We start from the raw sequence: 24,108 nt of genomic DNA, 5'->3' as shown, positions 1-24,108 counted from the left end.
ACGTCCGGGCTGCAATAACGGTGCGTGTGATTTTGGTCTTGAGCTCTCTGGGCGTTTCTCCAAATGGTTTGAGCTTTTCGGATTGTTTGGCTACACACTCCAGATACTCCTCTCCAATACTGTACTGGGGGTTTAAAGCTTTGAAGAGTCTGTCCAGCAGACGAGCCCAGAATTCATTCAGCGCCTCCTCCAGGTTGACGTTGGACCCTCGGAAATAGCGGCGAAGATCTGAGAACAGATCCTGAAACACCTTCGACATCTGGGAGAAGAGAGATCCAAACCCAGACTGGAAGGAGGATTGAAGAGAAGCTTCAGAGCGGTTCAACAGCTCCAAGAAATACTCTACAAACACACAAACAAATAAAGAACAATATATTAAGAGAAAACCACCAGTATGCTTTCTATTAATAAAGATTTCTTTATTTATATAGCATTTTTAAAGTACAAATGAAACTAGAACCTAAAGTTTATTGATAAACTTTGATGTTGGCTTGAGAAAGCCAATGTGACTGCGCTAGGACTTGGAATGGCAGTTGGCAGGAAGCACGGCGGCGGTTGCTAAGTGGTTGCTAAGTGGTTACTAGGCAGTTGCTAAAACAATTATGGCATTGTTAGGTGGTTGCCAAGCAGTTGCTAAATGGCAATGCTGGTGTACATGTTTGATCAAATGCTAATACTTAGTAGGCATTTCTAGCATATGTTATTGCATTTAGATAATCATTCATAGCATGTAGCTAATCGTTATTAGCACTAGGCTTCCATTATCATTGTTACCATGCATAGTACACAGGAAGTCCCATTTGCTAGCATGAGTCAAAGAAGGCAATGTCCAGGTCCCTACGATGTTCTGATGTAGAGATATTGCTATGTTTAAATGGTTGCTAGGTTATACTGTTTTATTGCAATGGAGACATTTGACAGGTTAGTGATGATACATCAAAGCTTCCTGGCAATATGAGTGATCTAAATCGACCCCGATGTTTCTATGACAGTCTTTATGAGTGTCAAAACATAACCTAACGCAACTAAATACAGCTTTTGGCCAAATTTGGGGCTTGTATAATTTTTTTATATGCTTGGACTATAAAAATTTTATATTTAACATTTTTTATTAAAAAAACAATAAGTCTTATAGGCCTGAGGAGATATAGCAACAATCTTGAATGTAGAAGGCACATTTTGACCACATTTGGGCCTTGTGGCATGAACGGCCTAGGAGGAGATACTTTTGTTTTCAAGGACAGAGTAGTATAATAGTATGTTGGCTTTTTCAAGCCAACATAATCAAAACTAACCATATGATCTGGTTAGCTAAAATTTCTAGTTTTGTAGTGAACAGTTCATCTGCATGTCATTTAGGAAAAAAAACAAAAAAATGTGCCCTTGTAATATTTAATTAAAATGTCAAAATGTACCTTCTGTTTTTTTTAGCTAAACTGTCTGATCTAGGCCGTTTCTCAATATGTGTTTGTAACAAAGCGGATGCACCACGCTACGCACATAGGGATAAGGATGACTGTATATTAAAAGAGAGTCTCCTTTCCTGCTCCCCAAAACACACACACACACACACAGGCCAAGTTGTCGAAAAAGGGGTAACAGATTTATTAAAAATAAATATTTCCAATATAAAAACAGGGGAACAAAAGGCCAAAACAACAAACAAAACAAAGTAGGCTACCTAATATTGGATCTCTTACCTAAACCCAAAATAAAGTTCTATAAATAAACCAACAATTCTACCCTCCTTGACTATCCATTAAACAGGAGCAAACGTGACAAAAGAAAAAGGGCCTTCTCTTATATCATTCAGCAGTGAATAAACATTTAGCCACAGAATACTGTCCTATTACCGTTTTTAACAGAGTATCTCACCAGATGACTTTCGAAAAGGGTTGCGAATAAAGTCGAATAAAATCCCACTTTATATTAAGTGTCCTTAACTACTATGTACTTACATCAAAAAATAAATACAAGGTACTTACTGTGTTTATAATGTATTTGAGAACACGTGGTGCTTTTGAGTTGGGATAGAGGTTAAGTTATGGACAGATTTGGTGGTATGGGTAGGTTTAAGGGTGGGTTAAGGTGTAAGGGATGGTCAACAGTGTATTTACAATTGTAATTCATTCATTTTCTTGTCGGCTTAGACCCTTTATTTATCCGGGGTCGCCACAGCGGAATGAACCGCCAACTTATCCAGCAAGTTTTCGCACAGCCGATGCCCTTCCAGCCGCAACCCATCTCTGGGAAACATCCACACACACACATTCACACACACTTATACACTACAGACAATTTAGCCTACCCAATTCACTTGTACCGCATGTCTTTGGACTGTGGGGGAAACCGGAGCACCCGGAGGAAACCCACAAATGTAATTACAAAAGTTAATTACAGATGTAATTACATACATGTATTTAATCAAGCATAAGTACACAGTAAATTCCTGTATTTATACAATAAGTACATTGTAACAAACTATTAATTCCTGTGTAAGGCCACTTAATATAAAGTGCGACCCACTCATCCACCGCTAATGCAAGTTACCGTTCTATTACCGTATTTAAGAGAGTATCAGATGACTTTGAAAAAGAGTTTTAGACAGAAAGATATCACAGCGATCTGCTTACATACACAACAGCTAGGGGAAACAGGAAGAGAACTCGAACAGCGCCAATAAAAGTCTTTTATAATTTGCGCTGCCCCTCTCACAGTTATATCTGATCTCCGCTCATATGGAGAGAGAGAGAGAGAGAGAGAGAGAGAGAGAGAGAGAGAAAGAGAGAAAGAAACAAATAAGGGAGGATACAACACACACAGGAACAGTACACAGCAGCATTGTCAAAATAAGTTACTCAATATGTAACAGTGTTCTTCAGCGATATTGCGTTCTTGTGTTCTCGTGTAACGTCATCATAAATCGTCAAAGTTGAGTTCCAAAACTCAAGGCTGCAAGAATGACGTGTGAATGTTCCCGGATGTATTCTTGATATCGACGATGCATGGATGCAGCGCAAAACTCGCTTGAGAATTCCCAGAAATAAATGTGACTGAATAAAGGTGGGAAGTCCAGAACTCTATACCTTTTTATTAAAGTTCAGAAAGAACCCAGCATTTTTTTAGTGTAGTTAATTTATTTAAAAATTAAAGGCAACAAGTTTACTCACTTTTTTAAGCAAAGTCAACTAATCGTTTTAAAAACAACAGATTTGCTCACTTATTTAAGTAAAGTCAATTTTTACAGTGCAAGCATGCAACAAATCACATAAATGAACTCAAACCAGGTCAAAATGAATCAAGTAATCTCCACTACTTTAAATCTTGTGTGTTTGTGTTTAGAGATCTTCTCTATACATTATGCCAATAGGATTACATCTGTACTAATGCTTTCATGATGAAACCCAGAGCAGAGAGCAGTAAAGAAGACCTGCATCTGATCAAAAACACATTAATCAAACTCGAGAAATGACATTTAAAGGATGATAAAGGACTTGATGAAGCATTTCAGACATCCATATTAAACAGATCATTGATTTTGAAAGGCATTTTTGTGCTGAAATGACTGTTTCTGGACTTCAGTGTAAATCCCATCACAATCACATCCCCATACACTGAGGACCAACATCCATCTTCTCTCTTCACGCTTCGATGGACACTTTTCTCACTTTTTCGTTTCAATAAAAGTGTTTTACCACTGATCCAGGTGCCTCTGTCTTGGCTCTGTCAATCTAGACATTGAGTTTTAGAGTCTATGAACACCACATTCACATTTCGACAGAAATATTACAATATTATACTATTATTACCATTTATTACTTGTGTTTTTGTTTGTTTTTCATTATAAAGCAATGACAGCTCTATGTCTACATCACCATTTCAACCATAATGAAAGTTTTAATTTAATTTAAAGCTTTAATTGTTCCTTCTACATTAAAATATATCAAGTTCACCTTAAGATGAAAATGTTAAAGTATGACCTTTTTAATACTCATGTATTGCTTTTTTTCATGTATATTGTTACAGTTTAACATGCAACACTGATGTTAACTCTATTAAAAACTACATACACAAATACCTATAACATAGATAATGTACAGTATTGTAGATACAGTTGAAGTCAAAATTATTTGCTCAATAATTTTCAAGTGCTGTTTAACGGAGAATAGATTTTTAACACATTTTTAAACATAATAGATTTGATAACAAATATATAATAGCTTTTTTTTTTTAATAAGTCTAATGAACAATTACTAATTTAACAATGTGATGAACAATATTGACCTCATAATTATAAAAAAAATAAATAAATAAAACTTTTATTCCAACTAAAGTACAAGAAATAAGAGTTTCTCAAGAAGAAAAACTGTGAAAATGTTCTTGTAAGCATCACTTGGGAAATATTTAAAAAACAATACAAATGTCATGCATTTTCAAAAATGAAGGCATGAGAACTGTCACTGGGTTGGCATCTTCTCAAAAAGTACATGTTTGTAATTAAAGGGTCCTTATTAATGCTCAAGGGTCCATTAAATTATATAAATTTGTACTTCTAGACATTTTAGGTACTAATATATACCTTTAAAGTACCAATATGGACTCTTATCCTGAGTAAAAACGTACCACCCCAGTGACTGGTTTATTTCCACCCGTTTCATATGTTATCACTCGATGGGCGTTATAAGTGGTTATCAGCTGATAGATATTGGCCAGTAGGGGCCTTCTAGTAGGCTCAGAAGGCTGTTATCATCCATTCACATGGTTAATCAGTTATACTAATAGAGAAGACTCAAGATCCACATCTGTTTTTACATAACTGTAACGGTTGGGATTAGGGTTGGGGTAGACATTAATAAAATACAATTAATGGGAAATTTAATATATAATATAAATAATTCTTGTTAACTTCCGGCCACAGCTGTATGTGATCTATAGCTGATTAACCATTTAGATGAATAATAAGCCTTCTGCGCCTGCTAGTAGGCACAGAAGGCTCCTACTGGCCCATATCTATCAGATACTGTAAGTGATAACATTCGAATCAGCTGTTATTTCTGTGAATGTGGCAGAATTGCCAATAATTCCACTAACTCGTGTTCTGAACTGTTACTCTTGCTCAGATTTAATCTTAACTTAACGTTGCATATCTACACGATGTGATTATTGCGAATGTACACTCACAAATAAAGGTATGCAAGCCGTCACTGGGGTGGTACCTACAAATTTGTACCAACAAGGTACATATTAATACCTTAAGGGTACATATTAGTACCTAAAAAGTACAAAAGTGTTCCTCTTAAAATTTGTAGGTACTAATATATACCTTTGAGGTACCAATTTGGACCCTTCAAGTCCAAATGAGTACCTTCTGAAAAGGTACCACTCCAGTGACAGTTTGTGTACCTTTATTTCTGAGTGTACACATTGCGATGTTGATGCTGAAACAATATATAGTGCAGCCCTAGCTGTAACTATTGACCTCCATAGTATTTGTTTTCCCTACTATGGATGTCAAAAGTTACAGGTTCCCAACATTTTTCAAAATAACTCCTTTTGTGTAACAGAAAAAAAGAAACTCAACTGATTTAAAACAAGAGGAAGGTGAGGAAACAATGACTCAACTTTAATTTAAGGTGAACTATCCCTTTAAGCGTCTGACAATTTTTTGGGGTCATTATATTAGCTGACTTCACATCCTGACTTTTAATAAAGAGAAGCCGATATAAAAAAAGCAAACAGGAAGGCCATGCGAGGTGGATGGTGAGTTCTTTATATTCCTGTCACACTCCTCTGACCCTGCGCCTCATCTCTCTCCTCCATCTATCTCTCTGACAGGCGCGCGGGTGTAATGATATCAGCCATCGTAACACAACACGCCGGCCTGTTCATTTGCGGATATACCCGTGATGGAGAGACAAGCAGCTGGAGACTCAGAGCGATGGAATGAGACCAGAGACAGGAGAGAAGAGAGGGATTTGAATGTGATTACGTATAATTGTGTTTGTGCATTGTGACAAAGTGCTGAACGACTGAATTACAGAAGCACCAGCCCTCCCTTGTTTGATTCATTATTTTAATGCATACACACACACAAATACACACACCTTTCACGTGACAACACACATTTCATAGACAATTTCCCACTATGATATTTCACTACCCTAGTTTTACTAAAAGCCATGGCAATAGAGCTAATGATATGTCATGTGACAACTAAACTACCTGACAGAAGTCTTGTTGCCTATCAAAGTTTTAGGAACAACAATAACTTGACTTCTAGTTGATCATTTGGTATCAGAGGTGGCTTATATGAAAGTTATATGAAATTATTTACCAAAATAAAATATGATCATGCCTTAACTTTTAATTATTTATTAAGGGCAGTGAGGTCTGACAAAAGTCTTGTCACTAAACAGAAATAATGTACAGTATAGAATATAAAGTCATGCTGCGTTGGAAAAGGAATTAATATTGTGTGTAACTCCCATGACCTCGGAGGACTGCATCCATACATTACTGCAATGACTCAAATCACTTATTAATAAAGTTCTCTGGAAAGGCAAAGAAAACATTCTTGCAGGACTCCCAGAGTTCATTAAGATTCTTTGAATTCATCTTCAATGCCTCCTCCTTTATTGTACCTCAGGCATGCTCAATAATGTTCATGTCTGGTGATTGGGCTGGCCAATCCTGGAGCATCTTGAGCTCCTTTGCTTTTAGGAACTTTGATGTAGAGGCTGAATTTTGAGAAGGAGCGCTATCCTGCTGAAGAATTTGCCCTCTGCTGTGATTTGTGAAGTAATTGGCAGCACAAATGTCTTGATATCTCAGGCTGTTGATGTTGCCGTCCACTCTGCAGATCTCTCGCACGCCCCCATACTGAATGTAACCCCAAACCATGCTGGTTCCAACAGGTCTTTTGCACTATTTTTGATGATTGGGATGCAGTTGAACAGATGATTCATTGGAAAAATCTACCTTCTGACACTTTTCCAAGTGATCATGTAGTGTACATGTATACAGCCCCTAATGTGATAATAAATAATGAACTATAACTTATGCTTGCATCACCCAGACAAATGGATTATAAAGCTCTCTTAATTATAAGTAAATGCTGCATTATATTGTTTGCAAGAATGTGCTTTATGCACATTTCAAGCGTTTCAAACAAAATTACACTTTAAAATATGCATTTTATCCCATGTTAACGTTTCTATAGATTGCAATTACTATGCAAGTTTTTAAAATCAAATCTGTATTTTAAAGGATTTTATTGAGGCATATGTTGATATGTTATTTGCCTGTAATTTTGTACAACATTTTATTCTATCGTTTTAGCATTGATATCACAATTCACAATAGTCACATTGTGGGTATACACCATGTTGAAGCTTGAAAATGAGTTTTTTTTTTCCCCTTCATTTTGTCAATTGGTGAAGTTTGTTCCTCGCCACTGTCATCACTGGCTTGCTTGGATCGGGACTTGTCGAGCTGTGCTTCAGTGGATTTGATCTTCAGTGTTTGATTTCAGCAGTGAAAATTAAATCACACTGAACTGAAATAACTTCAACTCCGAAATCTGGACTTTACTAGAACTATATTAAGCAGTTCTGACACAATCTACATTGTAAAAAGTGCTATATAAATAAACATGAACTAAATTGGATGTTCAGACTTTATAATAATTTATCATTACGCAATTGTTTTTTGAGGCCTGTGACTTTGGGAGGGTTTAAAAAGCATTCAGGCCTAAGAAATTGAACTGTTTGTAACATTTACAAATTAATAACAATAAATTATATTGAACTGTTTATAAAATGAAGACTAAGCAGTGTTATTTTACATTTGATTATTCAATTACTGTACTGTACACCTGAATCTAGTTCGACTACTCTGAAAACAATAAAATGCTGTTTATTTAATTGAATTAATCTTATTCTCTGTTGAATTTCTCTATGCTTTTAGATTGTTTCTTATATTTTATGCAGATGCACTCCCCTACATAATCATCCTATGCTCAATCTAAAATGATAGGCAAATTCTTTCCAAATATTTATTCATGACATCAAGTAAAATTGCATGCACATCGCAATATATATATATATATATATCGCAAAAAAAAAAAAGAAATCACCTTGTAAGATTTTTACAATAAAGTGCAGCACTAGTTAGTACTTTATGAATTATGAAATAATAATAAAAAAATGTAATATTACCAAAAATATAGTATTATAAAGTAGTATTAACAAAAAATATAGTATTAAAAAAAGAATATGAACTGGAATTAATCCTGTGTTTCTGACTTAATCCATATTTTTGTGTTTTATGCACATATGTGTATACTTAATAAAATAATGTCTCTTTTGCATACTTGAATATAAAATTAAGAAAACTGGTAATAAAAATAAAATAATCAATAATAGATCTCAATAATAGTTTAGACTGGTTATCAACCAGAGCCAAGAACACATTCCTAAAAGACTCTTTAATTTGAACAGCATATATATGCTCGTGTTAGTCTTTCTGTTTTTCTTATGCTAAAGTTGCCATAATCTTGGATCCTAAAAGTATCCAGAGCAGATAGTTGTCATGGACATCGTTAAGTCAAGAGAACAGTGATAGGCGTGTATTTGCGTTAAGATGGATGTATTCATAAGAAGACATGCCACCATTGTCATAAGAACAAATAATAATATTACACATCTGAATATTGGGCGTATGAATACATTGTGAAAACTAAATAAAAGTAGATGCGCGCTAAATAAACAGGGCTGAAATAAAACTAAATACAATGATGCACAGGACAGATTATTCCAGCTAAACTGAATCAACATTCAGATATTTGTCCTTCACACAACAAACAAACACAGATTTTAGCATTTGTCCTGTGAAAGGCCGCAGGCTCCGTCACCTCAGCTGAAGAGGTGTGATGGGGCCATGCAGAGCCACAGCCAAAAGGTCATGTTCTCCACCTGCAGCTCTGTCTACACCAGCATCAGAGATCATGTACTGGAGCGTATATGAATTTCAGAGAGCTTTATGGTCACAGAAGAGCTCTTTAAAGCCATACGTGCTCCACTTCAGAGGGACTCATAAACTCAACAGCTCTGTCTGAAGGGTCTTAAATCAGACAGTACAGCAGCTGTGACCTGAATCTCCGCTTCGTAACATTCATGTCAACCCCAGCCCTCCAGTCTCCACAGGTGCACACACACAGGTGTATCTGCATGTCAATGCAGTATAGGGTATTGTGTGCTAAAAATCTAAAGTTTGGGGTCAGAAAGAGTTCAAGTGTTTGGATTAAACTGCTCAAAAGTGACAGTAGAACTTTCTCAATGCAGCAACACAATGCATTTAAACATTTTGTGTGGCCAAGACAATCTGCTGAAGTTTAAAATTAACATCAGGAAGGGGAAAAAGTGACTGGTGCCCTTACACAAGTGCATTTTTGTTTCAATAATGAAACTGCTGTAAAACACTGCTGTACAATGTAAAACACATGGTACTTGACTATTTACTCTCCCTGGGCATGCACATATTTTATGGCATTCATACTTGTCTCTGACTGTTTGTGTAATAGTCATATGAAAGAAGCTTGACGAATCAGGAGACGATACGCAATACTACAGAAGACCAATTAAAGGGCGATCTTTGATAGCTGTGCATTCGTTTTCAAAAGTATGCATTTCAATCTGTCCATACTGAAACAAAACGCCAACCTAATTTCACAAAGTAGGAAATGTTGCTGGATTAACATCTATGTTGATCCTGGAACAACATTCCAATCAGCCAATCAGAATTAAGGGACACGTTTACAGTTTATGTTAAGTTTAGGCTTATTTTTCTACATGATTGTTATCCAAATATTACTCCGCTCTGAATTTGGGAGTAATTTACTGTTATGGTTGGGTTTAGGGGTAGGGAATAGGTATGGATTACATTTTCCAACAAAAATTATGTTCCAGGATCAACATAGATGTTAATCCAGGACTGCATCGTACTCAGCAAAATCATGACGTGGGAAATGAAAACCAGCAATTCTAATCTAACAGGGTCTTTAGCATTTTCCAGGTTCAAGCAGTAGTGTGGACCAGGTGTACACCAGGTACACTAGGTGTAACAAACCATTTTTTCTAACAAACCTTTAAGTAAAGTATTGCATATAGAGAGAATAGTGTTTCTACAGGTGGTTTGTCAAGCCCACTCACCTTTGTAAAGCACACTTAAAGGCTAATTTATACTTTTGCATCAAGCGCATGGGTATGCTCCGGCAGAGCCTTCGCGCGGTGGCTTAGCATTGCCCGTGACTGATGCCGACGCTGATGTGCACCTCCTGAAAAATGTAACTACACGTTACATCGACACGTAGAACAAGCTCTGTGATTGGTCGGCTTGGTAGCTGTGATGAGTGTAAAGGGTGCTAATAGCCTTGAGCCTGATGGAGCGAGTGTTTACAAGTGTTGAGTCTCGCGAAGGAGCTTCAGATGGAAACTTTTGCTTTGCGTTTACCTTATGATTAAAGTTGTTGCACAGCCGCTGGTACCCACCTCTGAATAAGCACGTTTTAGCTACATGTACAGTAGCGTTCAGAAAAGAAAAAAAAAAACACCCGCAAAGAAGCTTGACACAAAGGAACATAAAAGGCTACTGCCATCTAGCATTTAGAAGTGTTATTGCAGAGCAACACAAACAGTGTGAAGTAGTATAAATAAACAGCTACACACAAGGCAGGCACCATGGGTCACGCCGATACATAAACCAGCCTAAAAAAATGCTTGTAAGAAAATATATGGTGCCAATTTGCAAAATGGCCAGACTGGTTCAGCTGACCGAAAACAACAGTAAATCAAACACCTCCCTTTATAACCAAGGTCTACAGAAGAGCATTTCTCAATGTTCAACATGTCCAACATTGAAGCAGATGAGCTACAACAGCAGAAGAACATCAGACACACTCCTGTCAGTTAAAAACAGCAAACGGAGGCTAAATTTCACAAATGGTGGAATGGACCACAGAAGATCAGTTTGCCTTGATTAATAAGCCTTTATCTGTTCTGAAATGTTCATAAGGTGGGGTCAGAATTGTGCTTTTAAAAAGAAATAATAAGAGCATGGACTCATTCTGTTTTGTGCTAGAAATTGAAACAGGTAGTAGTGGAGTTACAGGGGTGTGGGGGAGATTTTCTTTGTCAAACGTTGTGTTAGTATACACAATTGCTAACCACATTTATATCTTGAGATGACAATGGATTCCTGAAGTATAAATGGCCTCCACAGTCAGCAGATCCTAATCCGTTACAATACTTTTGGGATGTGTTAGCATGGAAGTTTTACATTATACAGCTACCAAAACCACAGCAAATGTGTGAAAATCGTATATCAATATAGACCAGAACAGGAATGTTTTTAGCATCTTATTTAATAAGCGCAATGAAGAATTAAGGCACTTCTGAAGGCAAAAGAAAACCCAACATTCAATTCAATTTACCTTTATTTCTATAGTGATTTTACAATGTAGATTGTGTCAAAGCAGCGTCACATAAAAGATCATAATAAATTGAAACAGTATAGTTCAGTTTTCAGTGTTTAAGTTCAGTTTGGTTTAGCTCAGTTCAGTGTGGTACTAGCAGGATGTACCTAAAAAAGTGACTGGTGAGTCTACTGTGCAGTATATATGCTACACCTCAGCCAACAGATCCAGAAAATAAAGAATAATAATTATATTAAAAAAGTAACAACCCTGCAAGTGTGTGAGCAAGAAATTCTGGGATCATAGGTCTGTGTTAGTGTGGGTCTACCTCAACGTGATTTGCATGACAACACGAAACAACCAATAAGAACCCACGACAGAGCAGATGTCCTTGTTGCAGATGACATCATCATAGATGACCTCCACCAGGAAATAATTTTCCTGAATGACTCAGTGTAATTGAAAATATTCTTTGAATATATCAGCACTGAAAGCGCTCGCTTGATATTCAAACTCAAAATAATGAAAGCATTCAGCTAAAAATACAATCACCAATTAAATCAACAGTGTTTCAGACAAAAGCACTAGTAAACAAGGGAAGTCATAAATTGAACAATGTGCTCTAAAAAATGGGATTTATTATCTTCTTTGCTGTGATTTGATTAAATATGTTGTCTGTACCATATAACACGTCTGTTTCTAATTTGTTTCTTGAAAGTCTTTCTCTACCACTGCTGTTTAGCTCTATATCGAAATGAGGGCAGATGTTTTTAATGTGAGTGTGTATCTGCGTTTGATATAGTACATTCAGACATTGTCCCCTACAGCGAAAAAAGCCACTCCTTATGAATTTGCTCATGAAACGCTACTGAGAATCTCTTCAGCCCTACAGAGAATGCAGTAACCAACACAAACACACCCTAAAATCACATTGGCATGGCCATATTTAACCTCCTAAAACATCACAACAGCTTATTATGCTTGAACATACCTTCGGTTGTGATTTTAGACAAAACAAACTTTCCTAGAGACAAACCTTTCAGCACAAACTCAACCCAAGACACACTTGATGACAGATATAAGTGCACTGACAATAAGAGAAATGAAAGGGAGTATGACAAGATTACATGATTACAGGAGAAATCTATGATGGATGAATGACAAGCAGACTGATAGAAGGAATGATATATGGATATAATAAATGAACTACAATAGATGAGAGTATGCATTATTAGATGAGTGGGTAGATAAAAAGAGGGGTGGATGTATTGATAGATGAGTGGATGGATGGATAAAACATGGAGAAGTGGATAGATAAAAAGAAGGAGGGATGAATTGATAAATAGGTAGATGGATGGATAAAGAGGGGGAGATAGATTGATGGATGGGTGGATGGATGGATCAAAAGAGGGAACATTGGATGGATGGATGGATTGATGGAAGGAAATTATGGGAGGATGGATATATTAAAAGAGGTAACATTGGATGAATAGATGGATGGATATAAAGAAGGAGGGATGGATTGATAGATGGGTGGATTGATAGATCAAAAGAGGGAACATTGGATGGATGGATGGATTGATAGATGGGTGGATTGATGGATCAAAAGAGGGAACATTGGATGGATGGATGGATCAAAAGAGGGAACATTGGATGGATGGATTGATGGATGGATGGATGGATGGATGGATGGATGGATGGATGGATGGAAGGAAATTATGGGAGGATGGATATATTAAAAGAGGCAACATTGGATGGATAGATGGATGGATATAAAGAAGGAGGCATGGATTGATAGATGGGTCGATTGATAGATCAAAAGAGGGAACATTGGATGGATGGATGGATCAAAAGAGGGAATATTGGATGGATGGATGGAAGGATGGAGAAACTATGGGAGGATGGATAGATTAAAAGAGGGAACACTGGATTGATCGATGGATGGATGGATAAAACGAAGACGGGATGGACGGATAGATGGGTGGATGGATGGATAAAAAGTGAAGGATGAATTGGTAGATGGGTGGATTGATGGATCAAAAGAGGAAACATTGGATGGATGGATGGATCAAAAAAGGGAATATTTGATGGATAGATGGATGGATGGACGAATAAATGGATTGCTAGATGGAAAGATGGATGAATGAATAAACTATGGAAGGACGGATGGATCAAAAGATGAAATATTGGATAGATGGATAAATGGATGAATAGATGGATGGATGGATGGACGGATGGATGAATGAATAGTCGGATGGATGGATGGATGGGTGAATGGATGGATGGCTAGATGGATTGATGGATGGATGAATAAACTATGGGAGGATGGATCAAAAAAGGGAATATTGGATGGATGGATGGATGGACGAATAAATGGATTGCTAGATGGAAAGATGGATGAATGAATAAACTATGGAAGGATGGATGGATCAAAAGATGAAATATTGGATGGATGGATAAATGGATGAATAGATTGATGGATGGATGGATAGATGGATGGATGGATGGATGGCTAGATGGATGGATGGATGGATGAATAAACTATGGGAGGATGGATGGATCAAAATAGGGAACATAGGATGGATGGATGGGTGGATTAGTTATCCTAATTAACCTAGTTAAGCCTTTAGTTAAGCATCTTTTTGTTTTCTAGTTAGATTTAGTTTTTTAAACTGTGCTTTTTCGGATTCTTGCATAATTTTTTCCACATCAATTTCAACAAGTCTACAAAGGTGTTTACTGAATGATTGTGAACCACTGGAGTAAAAGTGCTCTTAGGTTTAAATCGTTGTGTATATGGGGTTCCATTTATATTTAAATGTAAAAAATCTCCTCAAAACGACAAACAATAGACTGATAGATTAAACGAATGATACAGAAACAGATACACCACTCTTCACTGCCAATTTTTTCTCTAAATTCTTCAGAAAAACGATCCATAAAACTAAAACTGGATACGTCTAAGAGAAAGAACTAAAAAGAACCTGAAATCAATACAGAATTAGCAACATCTCCAGAGATTTACGATCTGAGAGGCTTAGCCCCAATTTGCTGTAAATTGATCGCATTTCCAGATAGTAAAAAGCAGGAACTGGAAACAAACGTTCTTGTTTTTGACAGCACACATGATTCAGAGAGGCTGTTTTATTATGTTAGCAATAAATATTGTCACATATTGCATTGTTAAGGCCTTGAGTCTTTCAAATCTTACATAAATACCTGCATGCACACACACATGCATGCATACGCAGCGTATAATCCACTAGAGCTGCTTACTGTGCCAAGCGTAATTCATGCTGGGAAACACACACTGACCAGATCTCCTCGCTGTGCCACAGCACTCGAGAAATAATCACAGTTCAAGCCTTCCTGCCGCAAACACACCACAATATGTGTGTGTGTGTGTGTGTGTGTGTGTGTGTGTGACTGAACACACACACAAACACACTCAGACTCCTGGAGGTGAGCTGGCACAGACATGTTTTAAACCCCTAAATTGGCACTTATGAACTCCAGAATGACAGAGAGACAGACTTTTTTCAACTTTAAGTACCAAAGACACCCAGTAGAAGAGAGAGAGAGAGAGATGTGTGTGTGTGAGTGTGTGTGTGTGTGTGTGTGTGTGTGTGTGTGTGTTTATACAGCATATATTGCATCAGTTTGTTACATCCAAATGCCTATATGCTTTAGACAATATTATATTATATTATATTATATTATATTATATTATATTATATTATATTATATTATATTATATTATAGTAACGCAGTGGCACAGTAGGTAGTGCTGTCGCCTCACAGCAAGAAAGTCACGGGTTCGAGCCACGGCTGGGTCAGCTGGCCTGTCTGTGTGGAGGTTCTCCCTACGTTTGTGTGGGTTTCCTCTGGGTGCTTCGGTTTCCCCCACAGTCCAAAGACATGCGGTACAGGTGAATTGGGTAAGATAAATTGTTCATAGTGTGTGTTTGTGAATGTATGAGTGTATGGATGTTTCCCAGAGATGGGTTGCAGCTGGAAGGGCATCCGCTGCATAAAAACGTGCTGGATAAGTTGGCAGTTCATTCTGCTGTGACGACCACGGATTAATAAACTAAGCTAACTAAGCAGAGTATATTATATTATATTATATTATATTATATTATAATTACGTATAAATATATATTACATAAAACAAACAAATACAAATGTAGTAGATATGACATGGTTAACCTGTGTCACGTGATTGTGATGGAGGGTCACACTCAAAGGGTTACGTAGTGTGTTTATATTGGGCACCAGTTCATTCACAGCGATCGAGAGAGGTGGTGAACGGGGAAGTGGTATTCTTTGTTGAACAATCCAAAATCAAATCAAATCTGTCAAAAAAATCAAGGTATGTTTTTTTATTGGGAAAATAAACGAGAGAAGACATTGTAACAACTTCTTGCCTAGTTTATATTTTTATTTAATGTTTGCGTCACAAATCATGTCTCTGGTTTAGCCTCTCAGCTGTTGGAGTATACTCCAATTGTTTTTTTGTTTTTTTTTTCCATTTCTCAGTAAATGAATGTAGGTAATTTATTTTGGTGTATTTGAACAAAACAGATTTATTAAATGATTCTGTTCATTAAAATAATATTTTAGCCACTAAACATCATTAGAAATAGAAATATAATACAATTTAATCCATGCAAAGTATTGGAAATAAAAATGACAAACTACAACATGTCAACACAATTTTATACATTTGTTGTTTCTCTTGAATTTCGACCTCCTAAACTTTTGATTTAATATTTTTCATTAACATAAACATTTGAGTATACTCATTTTGGACCATTATACATTATTTTGTTAGATTAGCTCTAAATTTGGCTTCAGTACTGACTAACCTAATATATATGCACAAATATAATTTTGTAAAGTTTCTATAAAAACTATTAATTTAAATTGGAGATTTGTGCAGCCTCATTCTGAAAACATACCCCTATATCCATTTCTTGAGAGCACCAAATACATCACAGGAGCTACATTTTTTTTGCAGCTTTCGTTTTAACCAAACACTAGAGGCCACTGCGCACGATCAGACTCAGATTTCTCTCGCTAGTGTCATTCACATCTACTGTTCTCACGTTACTCCACCAGAGGCTGTTAAGTCGACTGACTTACAGAATGACTGACTGACTGACGGACTGATCAACTGACCCACCCTCAAGTGGGTCAATGTTTTTCAGTAGAAGTTTAGTAATACATGCTTCAGTGAATCCAATTCATGAATGTATTTAAATGACATTTAATTTATTAATAAAATTATTAAATAAACAATAAAATGAAAATGATTAATTTTCAGTGTTTTGAAGGACATTTAGTGATTATTTTAGAGGTTACTGTAGGTCAAACTATACAAATTATGTGTCTAATGTTTCTTTTTTTAGGCTACATGCAGATTTAAACACAATGTGTTTTTGAATACTTAAGATGTCTATATGTGCTCTAGAACTGCCAGCTTTAGATAGTTGAATGAACTTTTTTTCATAGCATTGATTTGTGAGATAATGATTCACAATGGTATACACCGTTATAGGGGGATCAAATGTATATTTATATTATACATTTTCATCAGATCAGAGATCAGAGAAAACAATTTCTTACTATTAAAGAGATGAGCATACATCTTTTGACGTCCTTCAGAGGGTATCAATCGTTAATTAATGCCGAGGTCAGACTGCATGATTTTCAAAGAAGTCGTGTCACTGATATTTTCACACTGCAAGACTATCTGGGTTAGCGTTCTTTTGGTGCTGTGTTTACACTGTAGGATGGATCGGCGACAGGAGAGTTCACACTGCATGACTTTAAAATAGGAAGAATCACCGACAGTTTTGTCTAATCTACGTCTTACAACCAAACAAATGCGAGAAGTGACATTAAACAAGAGGTCATGTAATGTATCTTTCAATATTAACTACATAATAGAAAAAGAAGGATTTAGCTAGAAACTTGTGTTGCTTACCTGGCTTTTGAAGAGAATTAGCAATCTCTTTTCAACTTTTTTTTTACTTTTCGACCTGATTGTGATATTGATTAGATGACAAGTCAAACAGACATATTCCTGCCAAATTCCTGCCGAATTTACACTAGTTTTTCCTCCATTTCTTGGGTCCAAATCAACTGAAAATAAATTAACTCCCACTGGCCTGCATGTACCTGTACTAGTGGATGCTGCTCTCTCATTGGATGTAGGTTATCGCGGATGTTATTTTCAATCAGAACACATTTCACATTTCACAAATATCTGACGGGCATCAACAACTCATCAGCGAATCTTTCATAACGCGTCGTTGTAGTTCATACTGTGTGATTGTTACTCACGTGAACGAACATGGATTTGCCTGTAATTTCAGGCATTTGTCTGTGATTTTTCAAACCTGCTGGCGAGTCAAAATCAGGGCTAAAATCATGCAGTCTAATCTCGGCATCAGGGGGTCAACCCCCCAACTACCCCTCCTTCCCTAATCTTTTCCTAATGATGACCGAAATGGCCGTAAACACCCAGCAGGCACAAGATGGCAACATGATGCCAGATTGACGTTGTACCCTAACTTCATGGGGACGTTGCATTTTCTTTGGAAATGAAAATCGGTAGCGTCAGAACTCAACGTCAGACCAACATCAATGCCCAACCCTAAACCATTCAAATATCAACATATAATGATGTCACAGCTTGAAGTTGTGTGGATGTTGCCACTATGACATCTATCAGATGTTGGATTTTGGTTGCCATACCTGATGAATTAATGTCAGTATTTGATGTCAATATGACGCTGGTTTAAGATGTAGGCTCAACAATGCATTTTGATTACTTTCTAACAACCTAAAATCGACCAAATATCAACGTCATAATTGGACATCAAAATAGCGTCCCTAGCCGCTGGCTAGCCAATTGAATTTTGGTCACCTGACATCACAACCTAAATCTAACCTAATATTAACATCTTGTAATGTTATGTACCTGCTGGGCAATGACTAAATGCACTACAGAATGTTACGTTTACACACACATGCACAAATTACATGTAAACGCATCAGCTTTTCACAGTGTAATACTCACTACTCACTATACTCTTGAGAACTTTTGAAATGTCTACTTTTTAAACATACTTAAAGTATCTGTTTTAAATATTACTCAAACTCTACTTGCACTACATTTTTAGGCAAGGAGTGGTACTTTTACTTGAGTATGGGCAAAACTGATAGCAGCCAGAAAGCCATCCACACAGAGGTAAGCAGTCAGCTGGTAAGCGTGAAAAGGAAGGGCATCATACTGCCCTATACCATTTGTTTGAAAGACGAAATACAGCCCATACGTACTTCTGGCTACATAATTTGCAATCTCCAGAAATCTATATAGGGCTACGTTTTCAGAATGAGCCTGTGTTGGATTTGTGAGGGGTTTACTCATATATGTTGGGCACTATAAATACAACACAGCAACAATATATAAGACATAGAAATAAAATGTTTTTAAAATTGACTATTTGTTTGTTCTTTTAAAATTGCAACACCTGCAACAGCAACACACATAATGCAATCCACTGTGTGCAGCACACTTTTATGTCACTTAGAAGTTGTTTGTCCGTAACAGACAGAACTAATCAAAACAAATCACACACCCACACACACACCATTATACACAAAAGGCAAAAACGCTGATTAAAACGCCTACACAGCGAGACAGTATTATAAAGCCAGAGTAAGATCAAGAGAGAGAATTATATACCGAATAGATATACACAACAATATACACACTAATGCAAGACAAGAGTTAATGTGAGAACTCCATATTGTTCGATCTCTGTCTTTCCAAACACAATCACTCAGTTAAAAAGGCACGAAGAACATCCACACTAACAGTATTAAGCAGGAGCGTGTGTGTGTGTGTTTGTGTGTGCAAGTGAGAAATCCTCACAAACACACTGAGAGACCATCTGTCTAATGCTGCAAGCTTTTATCAGTGGAGCTCTGAGACATCAAGCACTGGCCTGTATGGACAAACTACTAGCCGTCATCCTCAGTACACTAGATCAGTTCTTCTCAACCACTTGACATATATATGAGTACAACTGTGTTTTGGAATTGAAAAGTAAGCTTTTTTTATGAAAATTATTTACCTCATACTAATTTTTTGTTTAAGAATAGCTGTTAAACATTGATAGACAGACCTGTTGTGCATTCTTAGATTGCTAATCGATTGCATATGCTGCTTTTGTTGAAGCCGTTTGTCTGCATTTCTTCAACTCATTTTTAAACCAACCATCGATATTAGTTAATAGTGGAATAATAGAATAAAGTTAAATGTGGAAAAACTACATTACCCATGATGCTCTACAGAAAATTCCACCAATCAGATTAACAATGAGCTAGATACAGAATTAGCTCTTAAATGCATATAATAATTACTGCACATGGATAACTTTATTATTTTAAACCAACAATGAGAATGCAGTTTATTTTAATATTATTATTATTATTTACTTTATATCAATAAGAATTTAGGCAAAAAATAGTGCGTGTGACGAACAACCGTATAACCCTAACCTGACGGTAAACCTATAGTAGAAAGTGACCTTCTTGCACGACAATGCATGTGATATTTAGCAGACAGTAACTTACCGTCGAAGCTCTTGAACTGTCCGTTGAGCTTGGCCTGTAAGGAGCGTCCAGACTCTTTCACCTGCGTCTCAAACTCTCGTCTGCTCAGGTTCAGGAGATTCTCCTCCATCACAGACGTGCAGCAGGTGTAGCCCTGAGCACACACGCGGAGGTGCTCGCCTGGCAAAGACAGAGACAGTTTACAATGTTAGCAAGATCTGCATTTAGCTGTCACCAATCCTCATTCATTGATTGATTTGTTAATTCATTGATTCATTTGTTCATTAATTAATTCATTGGTTCATTTATTCATTAATTTGCTCATTCATTCGATTCCTTCATTTGATCAATGATTTATTCATTCATTGATTCATTAATTGATTCCTTCATTCGTTCCTTTGGCAAAGAGTTTATTCATTTGTTGGTTCATTGATTGATTGATTGATTAACTGATTGATTGATTGATCAATTAGTTCATTTATTTTTTCATTCATTGATTTGTTCATTTGTTTATTCATTGATTTGTTCATTTGTACTTTCAATGATTAATTTATCTATTCATTCATTCGTTCATTCATTGACTGATTTCTTCATTTGTGTACGCATTCATTCATTCATTCATTCATTTGTAAATTAATTCATTGAGTCATTCATTCTTTCATTTATTCATTTGTTCATTCGTTTATTTATTAATTCGTTAATTCGTACATTCATTGATTCTTTTATCTATTCATTCATTTGCTTATTCATTCATTGATTCAATTGTTCATTCATTAATTCATTCATTGTTATATTCATTGATTCGTTCATCTGTTCATTCGTTCATTTGTTTGTTTGTTCATTGATCTATTCATTTATTGATTCATTTATTGATCCTTTCATTGATTCGTTCATTGACTCATTCATTGATTTGTTCATTCATTCGTTGATTGATTCATTAATTGATTCATTCATTCACTCACTCATCCATTCATTTATTCATTCAATAATTCAATCATTGGTTTGTTCATTCATTCATTTGTTCATCTGTTCATTCATAGATTTGTTCATGCATTGGTTCCCTTCATTCATTCATTCATTCATTCATTCATTCATTCATTCATTCATTCATTCATTCATTCATGGTTTTGTTCATTCATTTATTCTCAAAATTGTTGATTGACTGAATGACTGATTAATTTATTCATTAATATTTAACCAATAACATGCAAGGAGTAATTTATGATGAACCATTTGTAATTTAAAAAACTGTCAGGCTTTGGTCATAAAATTGTCTGTGTGCAGGCATTCATTTCTAATTCACAGACATTTCCTCAAACCACCTATAAAGGAGGCTTGAGGCATTGATAGACTACTGCAGTTCTCAAGAGATAAAGACTGATCGATTGACTGAGCATTTGCAAATGACACCAACAGTTTTTCAACAGTGTACAGACGCAGTGTCTACTAGCAATGCAACAACCACAATAACCGGTTCCTGTTTATATTGTTTTACATTACATGATACATATTTTACAATGTGCTTTTCCCTCTGAAGCCATTGCTCTAGTTTGCAGCATCGCACAGCTGACCTTAAATGAAGCCTTAAATGAACAAAGCACATTTCTGATAATTTACCAGCTTTCCCTTGCTAGAAATAATAGTATTTAGAATAGAAAAAGAATTCATTTATATGTCATTATAAATACACCAGTATTTATACAGTATTTTAGGGCTGCACAATTAATTCATGGATCTGTCAATGTGCCTGTTCTGTGATTGACAGATCAACATCACAGCACAGTTATATAATAGAGAAAAGAGAGGGAGGGGGAGGAGGGGCTGTAAATAGTAATTGAAAGTTTCCACTCAATCGACTGGTGTTCAGCCGTGGTCAAATAGTGTACTATAGAAGCAATGACACAATCAGTCAATGTTAAATCTCTCTCGGTCATAATCAGAGTTCAGCGTTCAATGATCATACTAGCACGACAAATATTCAGGATTTCTTTTAGCAGTCAGTGTATGCAAAAAAACACAAAGGAAAAATAGTTTAACATTTGTTTAGAACATCATCGACAGTAAAACTACACAACAAGAACAACAACTACTACTACTTATTACAAAACAACCACAACTACTACTGCTACTACTACTCCTACTAAAACCACTACTAACTACAAAACAACAACAACTACTACTACTACTACAACTACTGCTAATAGTACTACAACAACTACTAATTATAAAACAACAACAACTATTACTACAACTACTAATACCACAACTACCACAACTAGGCTACTAATATCACTACTAATACAACAACAACTACTACAACTAAGACCACTGCTACTAAAACTACTAATATCAGACCTCTACTTCAACAGCAACAACTACTACTAATTACAAAACAACAACAACAACAACAACTACTACTCTTAATACCACCACCTCTTCTTCAACAACAACAACAACTACAACAACTACTACTACTAATTACAAAACAACAACCACTACTACAACTAGTACTACTACAACTACTAATACCACCACCTCTATGTCAACAACAACAACTACTACTACTGCTAATTAAAAAATAACAACAGCTACTACCACCACTACTACTAATTACAAAACTTTTACTACTGTTACTACAACTACTAATACCACAACAACTACTACTACTACACAACTACTAGTAATCCACAACTACTATTACCACTTCTACAAATACTATTACTAATACTACAAATTACACAACAACAAAAACTACTACTACAAGTACTAATACCACCCCTTCTACAACTACCAATACCATTACTTCTACTACAACTATTATTGATTACAAAACCACTACTACAACTAAAACTACTAATACCACCAAAACTACTACAACTATTATTACCACTACCTCTAAACAACAACAGCAGCAACAACAACAACAGCTACTACTTCTACTACAAAACAACAACTACTACCAGTAATATAACTAATAAAAAACAACAACCACTGCTACAATTGCTACAACTACTACCACAACTGCTAATGCCATAACAACAACTTCTACTACTACTACTACTACTAGCAATCCACAACTACTACTACTACAACTACTACTACTACGAATACTACTACTACTTAAACAACAACTACAACTACTTACAAAATAACAACTACTACCACTACTACTATTACTACTACTACTACTAGCACTCATACCATCACTACTACTTAAACAAAAACTACAACTTCTACTACTACTAATTACAAAATAACAACTACTACCATTACTGCTACTAACTACAAAACAACAACAACAACAACAACCACTAATACCAGTAACAACAACAACAACAACTACTACTACTTCTACTACTACTGTTACTAATCCCCAACTACAAGTAATCCCAAACTACTACTAATACCACCACCATGACAATGACAACGACATCAACAACAACTACTACTACAACTACTATTACTACTACTAGTAACAAAACAACAAAAACTATCACTACTACTACTACTACTACTACTACAACCTACACCCCAACCACCAACTACTACTACTACTACTACTACTACTACTACTACTACAACAACAACTATTACTATTATTACCACTACTAATACCACAACTACAACAAAAACAACAACTACTAATGCGATTATTACTGCTACTAAAACCTACAACTATTGCAAACACATAGTCAGAGAGCTAGACTGCCTTTAAATCAGGCAAACGGTTCTTTTAACAGAAAGGAGCCACACCAACATTATTATTTACTGCTATATTGGTCCACAGAGATGCGTGTACTTGTGTATTTGTATGAATCTTGTGTGTCAGTGTCAAAATACAGTAAAAAGCCAAGTGTCTACCTGTGTGTATGTGTGTGTGTGTCAGAGAGAAGATTGTTTCTCTAAAGAGCTGGGCTTTTCAGTCTTTTCTGCAATCCAAGGCCAGAGGAAGAGACAGGGAGACTCACTTTATTCCCAGCTATCACACATAAAACACACTGCATCCAGAT

At 36.1% G+C, this 24,108-nt stretch overlaps 1 protein-coding gene and 1 long non-coding RNA gene across 2 annotated transcripts in view; one reads left to right on the top strand and one right to left on the bottom strand.

Annotated features, from left to right (window-relative positions):
* LOC147846482 (uncharacterized) overlaps positions 1 to 24,108 on the top strand; it is a 455,407-nt gene that overhangs the window by 181,212 nt on the left and 250,087 nt on the right. The window lies entirely within an intron of this gene.
* gpc1b (glypican 1b) overlaps positions 1 to 24,108 on the bottom strand; it is a gene marked incomplete in the record, with an annotated part of 153,224 nt that overhangs the window by 52,087 nt on the left and 77,029 nt on the right. Inside the window, 2 exon segments of the mRNA NM_201020.3 lie at positions 1 to 342; positions 20,120 to 20,278. The exon segment at positions 1 to 342 is cut by the window's left edge and continues 50 nt beyond it. Coding sequence (NP_957314.2) covers positions 1 to 342; positions 20,120 to 20,278 — 501 coding nt within the window.

Source organism: Danio rerio, chromosome 2 (genome assembly GCF_052040795.2).
Source record: "Danio rerio strain M-AB ecotype USA chromosome 2, GRCz13ab, whole genome shotgun sequence".
Taxonomy (NCBI): domain Eukaryota; kingdom Metazoa; phylum Chordata; class Actinopteri; order Cypriniformes; family Danionidae; genus Danio; species Danio rerio.
This window is presented reverse-complemented; position numbering and strand designations above follow the sequence as displayed.